Source organism: Canis lupus, chromosome 12, assembly GCF_011100685.1.
Source record: "Canis lupus familiaris isolate Mischka breed German Shepherd chromosome 12, alternate assembly UU_Cfam_GSD_1.0, whole genome shotgun sequence".
NCBI classification, from domain to species: Eukaryota; Metazoa; Chordata; class Mammalia; order Carnivora; family Canidae; genus Canis; species Canis lupus.
Genome location: NC_049233.1, coordinates 345133 through 357553, shown reverse-complemented (window position 1 = coordinate 357553; position 12421 = coordinate 345133). Strand labels below are relative to the sequence as shown.

At 35.4% G+C, this 12421-nt stretch overlaps 1 protein-coding gene across 6 annotated transcripts in view; it reads right to left on the bottom strand.

The window, feature by feature from the left end:
• The window catches only part of MED23 (mediator complex subunit 23), a 45073-nt gene that overhangs the window by 25080 nt on the left and 7572 nt on the right, over positions 1–12421 (bottom strand). For 4 of the 6 annotated variants that reach the window (XM_038553388.1, XM_038553384.1, XM_038553383.1 and 1 more), the window contains exons 9-13: positions 10975–11087; positions 9352–9447; positions 8793–8810; positions 3557–3757; positions 1604–1747 (exon numbers count right to left, since the gene is read on the bottom strand). In XM_038553388.1, coding sequence (XP_038409316.1) covers positions 1604–1747; positions 3557–3757; positions 8793–8810; positions 9352–9447; positions 10975–11087 — 572 coding nt within the window. The remainder of the gene's footprint in view (positions 1–1603; positions 1748–3556; positions 3758–8792; positions 8811–9351; positions 9448–10974; positions 11088–12421) is intronic. The other 2 variants (XM_038553385.1, XM_038553387.1) reach the window with 1 other exon arrangement.

The window sequence follows — 12421 nt, the reverse complement described above, 5'->3', positions numbered from 1 at the left end:
GAAAAAAAGGAACCCTCTTGCACTGTTGGTGGGGATGCTATCTGGTGCAGCCAGCCACTGTGGAAAACAGTATGGAAGTCCCTCAGAAAGTTAAAAATAGAACTACCCTACGATCCAGTAATCAATTGCAATACTGGGTAGTAAAATACAAAAACACAAATTCAAAGGGATACATGCATTCTTATGATCACTGCCACAGTGATTATCACTGTAGATAATCTACAATAACCAAATTATGGAAGCAGTCCAAGGGTCCATTGAGATATGAATGAAGAAGATATGATGTGTGTGTATATATACATAATGGAAAATTATTCAGTCATAAAGAAGAATGAAATCTTGCCATTTACAACAACATGGATGGAGCTAGAGATTATAATATTAAGCGAAATAAGTCAGAGAAAGACAAATACCATATGATTTCACTCCTTTGCAGAATCTGAGAAACAAAACAAGTGAGCAAAGAAAAAGAAAAAAAAAGAGAGAGAGAAACAAACCAAGAAACAGACTCTAGGGCAGCCTGGGTGGCTCAGTGGTTTAGCGCTGCCTTCAGCCCAGGGTCTGATCCTGGAGACCCAGGATTGAGTCCCATAGGCTCCGTGCGTGGAGCCTGCTTCTCCCTCTGCCTGTGTCTCTGCCTCTCTCTCTAGGTCTCTCACAAATAAATAAATAAAATCTTAAAAAAAAAAAAAAAAAAGAAACAGACTTAAAACTATAGAGAACAAACTGACAGTTCCCAGAGTGGAGGTGGGTGGGAGGGATGGTTGAAATAGGTGAAGAGGATTAAAGAGTACACTTATGATGAGCACTGAGTAATGTATAGAACTGTCAAATCATCATATTGTATACCTGAAATTAACAGAAAACTAAAACAAAAAAGTCTTTCTTGGTGATGAGTACACAGGAGTTTATTTTTCTATGTACTCTACCTTTTTTGTGCATTTAAAAATTTCCATAATAAAATGTATTTTTAAAAATGGCAATCATTAATATGTATCACATTTTACTCAAATACTCATAATAAAATAGGGAGAACATACTCAATTGAAAAAAGATATTAACAGATACTAATGTTATTTGGTCACTAGATGATATGTATGGATTAAAAGAGCTTAATGCTTTTAAAAACTGTAAACCTAGTTAGAATACAGAGAAAGAGCTTGCTATACAAGATGTTTAACTTTTTTTTTAAGATTTATTTATTCATTTATGATAGACATAGAGAGAGGCAGAGACACAAGAGGAGGGAGAAGCAGGCTCCATGCTGGGAGCCCGACACGGGACTCGATCCCGGGACTCCAGGATCGCGCCCTGGGCCAAAGGCAGGTGCTAAACCGCTGAGCCACCCAGGGATCCCAAGATGTTTAACTTTGATTTAAGATAAGCTTCAGAAACAATCCAGTTCAATTTCTTCACTTTACATATGAGTAAATAATGTCAAAAGGGACTGATGTCCATCCTGATTATGGTTAGTCACAGAATTGGGAAAGAACTCAAGTTTTCAACTTCCAAATCTAGTGATCTTTTCACAAAATCACACTAAAATTCTTTAACATAAATTAGACATAATCCATCACATTATTAACTATTTTGTAAAACTTACTTCTTTTTCTGGGTATAGAAGGTCAAAGAGCTTCATGACAGGGAGAAAATCAGCTAGTGCATTTTTCTGAATACTTCCAGAAATGAATTGCAGGAGAACCCACATTAGATGATCTCTGCCTTTAATCAGTCCTCGCCCTGCTAACTGTAAAAGATGTTTAAATACATGTCTACACAGCTGGCTAAAGAAATGGATATAATAAAGTTTAAAGAAAAACAAACCAAAACCAAAAACCCTGTCCTCCAAAAAACCCTGTCCTCCAGAAAAAACCCTGTCCTCCAAAAGTTAGCATCTAACTTTGGCATTTACAAAATACTTAGTCTCAACTCAAGACATACCAAGCAAAGCCTTTTAAATTATTTTAATATTTTATATGTTTCCTTCTTGACCCCCAAAACAGGTATGAATATCAAAAGTTAAATGTTTTAGAACATAACTAAGTTGACCACATATACAAGAGAATCAAGTTTAATATTAGATAATGACTACAAATAACTCATCAAAACACAAAGAATACTTCATGATACCAAAAGGATTTTTAATTTAAAATCTTCAAGTTGTTATCAAAAAACACTTCTAATTTCCTGCAGACTGTAACAGAGATCAATGGTGGTGGAAGTGGCAATGGGGGGTAACTGGTGGTTAAAAGGATTTTAACAATATTTACAAAAAAGTTTCCCCAAAATAATCCATGCTGTAGAGATGTTACAGATATAACAACATTTATTTCCATTCAATGCATCTAAAATCTTATGATAAAACCAACTCTTCTACTTGTATTCCCTATTTTGTTTTTTTTTTTTTTTAATTTTATTTATTTATGATAGTCACAGAGAGAGAGAGAGAGGCAGAGACACAGGCAGAGGGAGAAGCAGGCTCCATGCACCGGGAGCCCGACGTGGGATTCGATCCCAGGTCTCCAGGATCAGGTCCTGGGCCAAAGGCAGGCGCCAAACTGCTGCGCCACCCAGGGATCCCGTATTCCCTATTTTGGACTCATTGTTCCACTTTTTCATTCACTGCCAAAATAGAAACCAGAGAGTGATTCTAGACTCCTGTTACTCCCTCTGTTACCTACCCATGGCCAAGTCATTTTCTCAGCACACCTGTCTTAGCACACCTGGTCTTAGGCTCCTCCTCTCTGTTGTCCTGGTTTGACCTGTCAGCATCTGCCACCCAGATCAGTGCAAAGGCTCCCTTACCAATTTTCATGCCTCTGATTTTGGCTCTCTCCATCTTTATGTCACCATCTTTCTACATGTAGCAATTAGCAGTAATTTTTCCCACTTCTATAATGATGAGGTCATTCCCTTCCTCATTTACCTCCCAAAGAGATCTAAATGCCTTAGAACAAACACTTGCCCATATAAAGTTTTCCATGTCTGGTCTTGCCTTCCTGCCTTCCTAATCTCACCAACACTTTTTGTTTATATTTTTCTTTCCAGTTCTCACACACATTTATCCTTTCCCAAATGATCACCTTATTGCTACAGAAACACTTTCCTATCTTTTCCTCTTGGCAAATTTCTACTTGTCCATCAAGTGCCTTCAAGATCTCTTTGATAAAGCCATCCCTGATGTTTTTAATAGGGACTATTCTCCTTCATTCCTATTGCAGGAAAACATGCTTCCATTATGTGAACTATTAAATTATAATCATATTGTTTATTCCTTTATCTTTCCACTAGTAAGGAGCTCCTTGAGGGTACCACAGTGCCTTTTCATTTTGTATCCGCCGGTTCCTTGCACTATGAATATATGGAATGAATGACTGAAACCAGTATCTACAGTGACAAGAAAGTGAAAAGTTTAGAAACCATAAAAGCACTGTGCAAAACAGAAATTGGGGCGCAGAACTTCTGCCATTGCCGAAATCACTAGGCAAAGTCCATGGTAGTCTAAAACATACTAATCAACAGGTGATGTGGCTCTCACAAAAGATTTAGCACTTACCTTCTGATGAAGAGAAAGGACCATATGTGGAAAACTTGCAAACTGGAAAAGCACAAAGAAAATGAGCTGACTCGAGAGGTGCTGCCACAGGAGTTGGCTTGTTCCCCCATCGTCAAATTTCTCCTCAGTCTCGGACCGCTCCATGGCATAAACCACCAGATCCACCAACTGGTCCTCCAGCACAGGGCAGCGCTGCTTGTGCTGTAGGGCAGAGATTAGATACAGTATTCCAAAAGCCTCCCTGTTAGTTTCAGGAGTTACTGGTTAATGGGCATTAATTGTAACAAGAGGCTGAGAAGCATGGAATGAAGTTGAACTTAGAAAGTTAAGGTTAGGTTTAGTCTATTAAAGCTGCATCATGTTACACTATCATAGAGGATGAGTTCCAAAAAAAATTATTTTTCAGATCTCATAGAAAACAGACTTCTTACTAACTTCTGACTTTCACTATACATGTCATTGTTTCAACTTGACAAAGGGTATTTATTTGTACAGTAGAAAATTTTGTTACTTCTCTTTTGAAAAAAAAAAGATAATTTAAGAAGCATAAGAAATGAGGATAGCACTATTAATTTTGCATTCTAACTCAAAATGTAAAAACCTTGAATTTTCAAGAGTCAAACATTGTGATGAGAGCAAATGAAGCAATGAGAATCTAAAGCAACCACCACAAGTTTATGCTAACTTTACATGCAGAGGTGTAACTGAATAACTGCCAGATTACTCAGTATCTATTTTTCAATGTGTAACGTTGATCCTGATATGGAAAATTCAGGAAATGGAAACTTCCTCAAACAAAACAAAACAAAACAACCCTCAAAGTTAATCTCTGCTCCTCCTTCTTAGAAGACAAACATAATGCAGCTTTAATTTTAAATTAGACTGTTTTAAAATCTAAAACAAGAAAAATAATTGAATTTAAACACTAAAAATGAAAATGCAACTTCCCTTTCTAGAGGCAAAAAGATTTATGTTTTTAAAAGTGATTTAAAAAATATACTTTTACCAAAAGAAATATGTAAGCCATATTTTAAGCCATTTTCGTACTTCTTTTATAAAATATGTTATATGACTTAATAGCCAGGCAGTTGGAAGCCTTTCTAGTGAATACAATTACTAATACAGATGCCTTCCCTCTAAACTTTAGACATAATTATTAGTCTTTTGCCATGAAAAAGGGATATGATTTCTTTAAATTTAGGGAAAAAATGCAAAATGGGGACAGATTTGGAAAAAACAAAACATAATGAACAGCATCCCCTCTTTTGCATGCTTTTTGCCAGCTCCAAACTTGTAAAGCTCCAATATAGCTGCACTTTCTTAAAGCATGCAAATAAAACAAACATTTATCCAAAACAGTAAGCATCAATGGTTGTTTCATAGTTTTTCCAAAAACACAATGCCATGATCACAGTTCAACCACATTACAGGTTTACAAATAGCAATATTAACACCACCAGTTGAGACTACAGTACTTTCCCTCCAAATGTAATTATCATTATGAAGCAGAGCAAAGTGCAACAGACAACACTACAAACTATTTCTTATATCAGCATGCAAAACTACTGTGTACAGGGCTTGAAATTCACTAGTTCTGCCAACCACCAACAACCTAAGAAATATGTCAGACAACACAAATTTAGAGTGAAATCATTCAAAGTATACAAGAGTCAGAAAAATTTGAAAAGAAGTAAAGCCAGGATTTCCAGTAGGAATTTTTCATTAGTGATGGGAATTTGCTTCTAGTTTGGAAACTAACCAATTTATCATCTATTCCTCCAACCATGATGGTCTTTCATTGGTCCACTTCAGGAAAAAAGAACAAACTAAATAAAATTGGTTTTTAGCACCTGAGTCATTTTGGAATATCCCTTTTTAGTATTAGCCATTTATTTTTAAAAACTGGATTTTTACCTACATATCTTTAACAGTGTTGTAATGGTCATACATTAATGATTTAAAGAGGAAAACCAAAAATGTTACAATTTTTGACAAAGTAAGAACAACTAGGAAATTTATAGTTAAAGCTGATGATCTTTCAATACACACCACAACTCAAATTACCTCTACATTTAGTGTTAAGAATGACATTAGTCTGGAATTTCTATGGCATCCAGCGCCCTGGCAACTGAGCGTGGCTGAACATCCATCAGGATTAACTCTACGTTTTCCAGGTGTTTTGGTTAAAGCCAAGGATATTTCTCAAACCGAATTTTGGGATAGCTTAGTTCCTTTATTTATTTGCCAATTTCATTAATACCATAAAAACCCTCCACTGAAATATAAAATGATCTGTGTAAACTACTTAGAATAAGTTTAGCTTTAGCTTTCATTACTAAAATATAAGTACATTAAAACTAATACTCTCCACCTTGTAGACTATTTTACAAAGTGGAACAAACAAAAGCAGTTTAATGATCTGATAAAGATTAATTATCAATCACTAGGCTTTGGTAAGTTGGTAAGCCACTGGAGGCTTTATCTATGGCTATTCACAAAGTGCTTTTTGAAAGCTTTTGTAAATTTAAGTCAAGATATAGGCATATAAGTTGAATTAGCTAGTTTACATCATATCTATAGGCAGATTTAGTTAAAACCTGTTTAAATAAGAACCTAAGTTCTGTATTTTAACAATCAAATTTCTGCATAATAGTTCAAACTGCATTGGAAACATAGGGACAAGGTATTAATAGAAACACATTAACTTCTACTCATGCCCCTGATCCTTTCCCACCAGTATTTCAAATGACAAATGGTAATGCTTTTCAGTCTAAGAAACCATATCGTATATTAAATAGTCCCTGACACTTTTGATACAACAGTTCTGGTACTGTTTTTGTTGTAAAATTTTAACATATACTTAGATGGGCTTACATTAATTTCAAATCATTATTTCAGTGCTAGAAATCAATTTTAAAGCAATACCTATTCAGGACAAGTTGGGAAGAGAAATCCCTTTGTATTACATTTATCATATTCTTTGCTGATCAGAATTGAATCCTATGCCAGTTAATACCACTTTCAGTGGTGCCTTTCAAAGATAATTGAGTGATTAGTCAATACTTCACTATCTCAGGGTACCCAGAGTTCACACACTACCACATAGCAGCTAGAGGAGTGTATCTGGTTGTAATGTTCTTATTCAGCAGAAAGAACACAAAGTGGTGTAAACACACAAAATAGGATTCTTCCACCGTTGAACACTTCACCCTGCTGGTCACCGAGCTGGGCTATTATTTATGACTTTCTGAATGTGACCGACTTCAGGATAAAATATAGCCCAATTCCTACTGGAAAATGCAATATGGACAGCTCTTAAAAGGTTTCAAGCTTTAAGTAAATTATTGCTAGAGAAAGGACAAGAAAGTATAGTGCAGGATATAGTTCTGTAATGATAAAAGATGTGATAAGATAACTTGTTTATTTTTAATCATATGTTTATACTTTGTATTTTCATTTTCTACTCTACTTTCCAGGTGGTAAAAATAATATCAAGTCAGTTCAGCATATATCTTCCATCTACAAGTCCATTCACTACAGAGTTTTCTACCAAAACAATTACTGATGAATTGTGAACTTTTGACAATGTTTACACTGGGACCAATATTAATGTTCTGTCAGCATTTCCATTATAAACTTTATTTTTTATGGATTTATGTCTCAGTCATAAACTTTTTTTAGGTTGAAACTTGTTATTAAAATAATCAAATAAAAAAAAACTCTTCCATGAATTGTTTTGTCAATTTCTACTTTGAGAAGAGCTGCATCCCAAGAGCAAAAAGCTCATGATAACTAAGGCTATCTGGGGAAAGGTACTTGCAGCTCGAATGACCATGGGTACATTTATCCACCAAACTGTAAGAAAAACTGAGTCAAGTATGACTTAAAGTTCATTGCAAAAAGTAGTTTTAAGACAGCATGAAGCATTCTTTCAAAGTTGACTGAATACTTACCTCTAACTCAAGTGGAAGTTGATCAGAATTAATAACTTGGTATTTAAGATAGTAAATTGACGGGTTATATGAAGTAACTGTCAGATACTGTAGTGTGAAGCAGTTTCAGGTTCACATGTACATAGGCTTGTCCAAACAAGGAAAACTTGGTAAATTTTTCAGAAGAAAAAAACTTAAAATAATAAAAGAGATACTGCTACTAGGGTGAGGTTTGGCATGCAAAGTTTCAACACTGAGCAAGTTTTATGGCCAAGCTATATGTCCTTAAAAATAGGGCTTTATAAATGGAAGCACTGGCACAACCTTCACTATAGTATTGCAAACAGGAACGCTATTTTATATAACCTAGACAAGAATGTCTTTATAAAATAAAAAAAGCTGGTCTATTTTAATATGTTGGGCTCAAAAATTTTTAACAAAAATAACTGGAACCACTATTTTGCTTAAAATCTCAAAGGTGAAAAGTCCTGGAATAGACTTGGGACTGTATAAGAGTTTGGTTTATAAAGTTTGGCCACAGTGTTTTTCTCCCACCGCAGGTAAACTTCAACTGCGAGGAGCCCACTCTAGGAGGAGGACACTTCTGGCAAAGACTGACAAAGAAGGGTGTTTGTCGAGCAGGTGTGGGGTCACCTAAGAGTGTGACATTTCTTAGTCAATCCCCATGTTTCCAAAAAAAACCTTCCCTGCATAAAGTTTACCACTCCAACTCTTAAAATAACGTCTCTATTAAAGTGCTTTTTCCTCTTTTTGGTTTTGTTTTTAATTTTTGTTTTAAGGCAAAGCAACATAAGTAGTTTTTACAGATGTTATTTATTTATGTTTTAATCATCTGGAAAGATAAAGGCCACCACAAATCTTTCCATCTCTGAAAATTCCACAAGGCAAGCTTTAGCCCTAAAGTATTTAAAAAAAAAAAAACAAAAACAAAAACAAAAAACAGTAAAATGGAGTGGGAAGGAAAAACAACACATCAAAAAGTGACAGGCATTATTGTGTGCCCGGTGTTGTCTCTTAGTTTAAAAAAAAAAGAAAAAGAAAAAGGCAAAAAGAAAAAAAAAGAATATATATATAAAAAAAACCACCAAAAACCAAAACCAAAAACAATCCACCAAAAACAACTCTCATATCCCAAGAAGAAATTCATTTTAGTGGCCTTGGTCTCAGCATGGTCCTGCCAATTTCAAGCCCCGACCATACATGTATTCTCTAAATGGAATCAGTGGCTACAAAGCGGCCAGCGTATCGTTAGTCACAATACAACAGTAAGGTTGTGAACATACCTGAGCAATGTTCAAGGTCTAGAGCATTGGAGGATGGGCAGGACAAGACAGGACAGAACAAAAATAAAGGAAGAAAAAAAGAAAAGACAAAACAGTGACTATGAGGCCAGCCTCAAGGAACCCAGAGTCAGCACAAACCCTCCCACATGTTAAACCACCAGACACAAACATACACTGAAAAGGGGGAAAAAAATCAGCAGTCAGGCCACGCTGAAGATACCAAGGGTTATAAAAAGAGCCATCCAAACAAAAAAGTAAAAAAATTATGGTTAAGTCATGTGTAGGTTTCTCTGGCAAAAGGTATACTTGAAACTGGCCTTATAGAAAAAAAAGCAATGCAAAAATAAACCAACTTTTAAAATATCTCCTTTTTAATTTAAACATTTTTAAAGTAATATATAAATGATAGGAATAATACATTGTTTAATAAACCATATATTTAAAAAAAATCACCAAATAGTTCTTAACTGTTTTGCTCAGTTAGCTCTAGCAAAGAAAAGAGAAAAGAACAGTGCAGATTCTATGCAGAATTTACTTGGTTTCCAGCATAGTACAGTACCTGCTTATTTAAACCTAGCATATTGCAGACCATATCCCTGGAATAAGGCTGCTCCAATACATATCTCAACAAAGCAGTCTGGGGTTCAAACAGATCCTTTAAAGAAAATAAAAAAAATTATTGCTTCAAGATCAAAGTAAATGTTAATTCAAATAATTTGAAATTGGGATAAAAAAATCTGCTAAAGGCACTTGTTACCTTCACACAGTAGGCAGTATCTAGTGGAAAAAAATCATAGGATTTTAGTGCTTAGAGTTTGTCTGATCCCACCCCTCATTTGATAGGTGATATAACTGAGGTGAAGGGACTTGCCCAAGGTCATACAGAGGCTAAAATTTTGAAAGATTTCAGTTACAGTCAAAGGAGAGTCTTAAGCATCACTGTAAGGAAAGGATTTTCTGCCCAGATGTCTAATCAAAGAGGATGGAGGCAGTTTCCAATCATTTTCATACAAGTGTGAACACACACTACTTCCAAATTTGGAGAGGACAAATGACTTGGTAATACAGGGGTTAATAGTGTAGATCCTGGAATCAGATTGTCTGAGTTCAAATCGGTGATTGGTTACAATTCCTAAACATGGGGTCTTAGTCAAGTAACCAGCCCACTCTGGGTCTCAGTGTCATCATCTGTATAATGGGGATACTAAAAAAATAGTTGAGAATAAGAGTTATTGCAAAAAAGTTCTCAGAACACTCTTTGGCATATAGTAAGTATGTAATGAACTGATCTGTTCTCAATATTACTGTTACCGTGATAACTGTAAATTCCATTTAGTTTACCACTTTTTCACATTCCCAAGTTTTGCTGACAAGAGTCCAGGATTGTGACCCTAGTTTGACTATTTCCCTCTCCACACTTTTGGACTAGTCTTCTAATCACGCTGTAGATTATTTTTTACATGAAACATTTACATGAAAAATCTGTAGTCCTCCTCATACCCTGCTCTGTAACCATTTCAACTCCCAAGATAGTATAATGAATCTATCATATTTCATTCTAGCTTTTTATCTATATCTCACGCTTCATTTTACTGATACTTGTAGATTTTTTTCTTTAGAGAATATTCTACTCCACTTTTGTCCTCTCCAACCCATTAAAAAAAAAAATCTAACACAGGTAGGGGTAAAGGGGTGCTTGGCTGGGTCAGCTGGAAGAGCATGTGACTCTTGATCTTGGGGTCCCCAAGTTCAAGCCCCATGGTGGCATAGATTACTTAAATAAATTTTTTAAACACTAAAAACAAAAAAAAAACAAAAAAAAAACACAAAAAATAAAAATAAAAAAAATCTAACAAAGGAGAGGCTCACTCTTCAAATTTTAAGAAAAGTACAAATTCATTTTTGGTCCTTACTTTGTAAAGGAGGAATAAAAGCAAGGATTCCATTATAAAGATTCAGCTTCCTTAGCCTAAGTGCTCTGTTGGGGGCCCACTGGAATATAAACACCCAATATTACAAACCACAAACCACTTGGATACTAGAATTACATGATAAACCATAAACTACTTTTCATTAGATATATACTTCAGTCTATGAAGAGATAATGTAGCATAATACATCATATAATGCAGGATGAAGAATATTAGGTGGACCAAAAGTTCCACTGTATTTATCAACATACCTTATCATATGGCAAAAGGCCTTTCAAAGGAAAACGAAGAGTTGCAGGGTCCAATTTCCATGAATTACAAATGGCTCCTGAGTTATTTACAACTGGCAGAAGGCTGCAGCGGCCTATGTATCACAAAAAATGTTTTAAAGTAAATGTGAACACAGAAATGCCTGGTCCCTCATTCACACTAAGAATATTTAATAAATATCTATGTTGAATCAGGAACTGATTTTAAAAAGGTTGTAATTAGGGACACCTGGGTGGCTCAGTGGTTACGCATCTGCCTTCAGAGCAGGGTGTGATCCCGGGTCTCACATAAGGCTTCCTGCTAAGAGCCTGCTTCTCCCTCTGCCTATGTCTGCCTCTCTCTCTCTCATGAATAAATAAATAAAATCTTAAAAAAAAAAAAAAAAAGATTGTCATTAGATAGAAATTTTGGGGATTCTCTTTGATTATTTTTAGTCCAGATGGCTGGAGACCAATTAACTGTACAGGCCTTCCAAACTAAAAAATGTTACATTTGTGCAAATATATAAAGATCAGCAAACTATAATCCATGGGCCAGATGCAGCTTGCCCTGTTTCTATAAAGTTTTATTGTAACACTGATGCTTTCCTACAACAGCAGAGTTGAGTAGCTGCAACAGACTTTATAGCTCATAAAGCTAAAATATTTACTTTATCATCATTTATAGAAAAAGTTTGCAGATCTCTAGCCTAGGGTCAACATGATTAACTTTATGCATGATGTTCCTAGAGGCCTTAGATGTAGCATATGACCATCAACTCACATATCCAACTGCCTAATGACTATTGTCACTTGGATGTCTCTCAGACACCTCAAGCTTAACGAATCTTTAATTGAATTCATCACTTCTCAAACCCTCACCACTTTCAGAATTTATGAAATGATATTAATATCCACTTAGTACAAAAGCTAGAAATCTGAGAATTATCTGTCTAGTGTCTGCTTGCTTTATTTTTGTATTTCCAATCTAGAATAGCACCCAATTCACAAGAAGTGCTCAAAATTTGGTGTCACTAGATAATATTCTATATACTCAGTGTTAGGCACTGCACAAATTGCCAAATCACACACTTGTTCTTAAAAGCAAATTCTAAGAATGTAACAAAACATGAAAATATGAAAAAATAAATGAAGTACAGAGCAAAAGTGTGAAGTGGAATGGGCTTAAAGAGCCTGATAGTCTTGTGTATCACAGACACAGAAGGATAGGTGGTTGAGACTTCTAGTTGTCTGAAGATTCCCTGGTGTTTTACTAGAAGTTCCCTACGGTCACCAGGAAACGTATCTTCTAGAACAATTCTATCTGGAGCTCAGACCAAGTCTAGGTAGTTGCTTTTCCCTCCCTACATTCAGCCAACAAAGTACCTAAAAACAAGTAAATGGCTATCATTAAGCTTTTACGTAATTACCAAAATGACAAACCACCAAG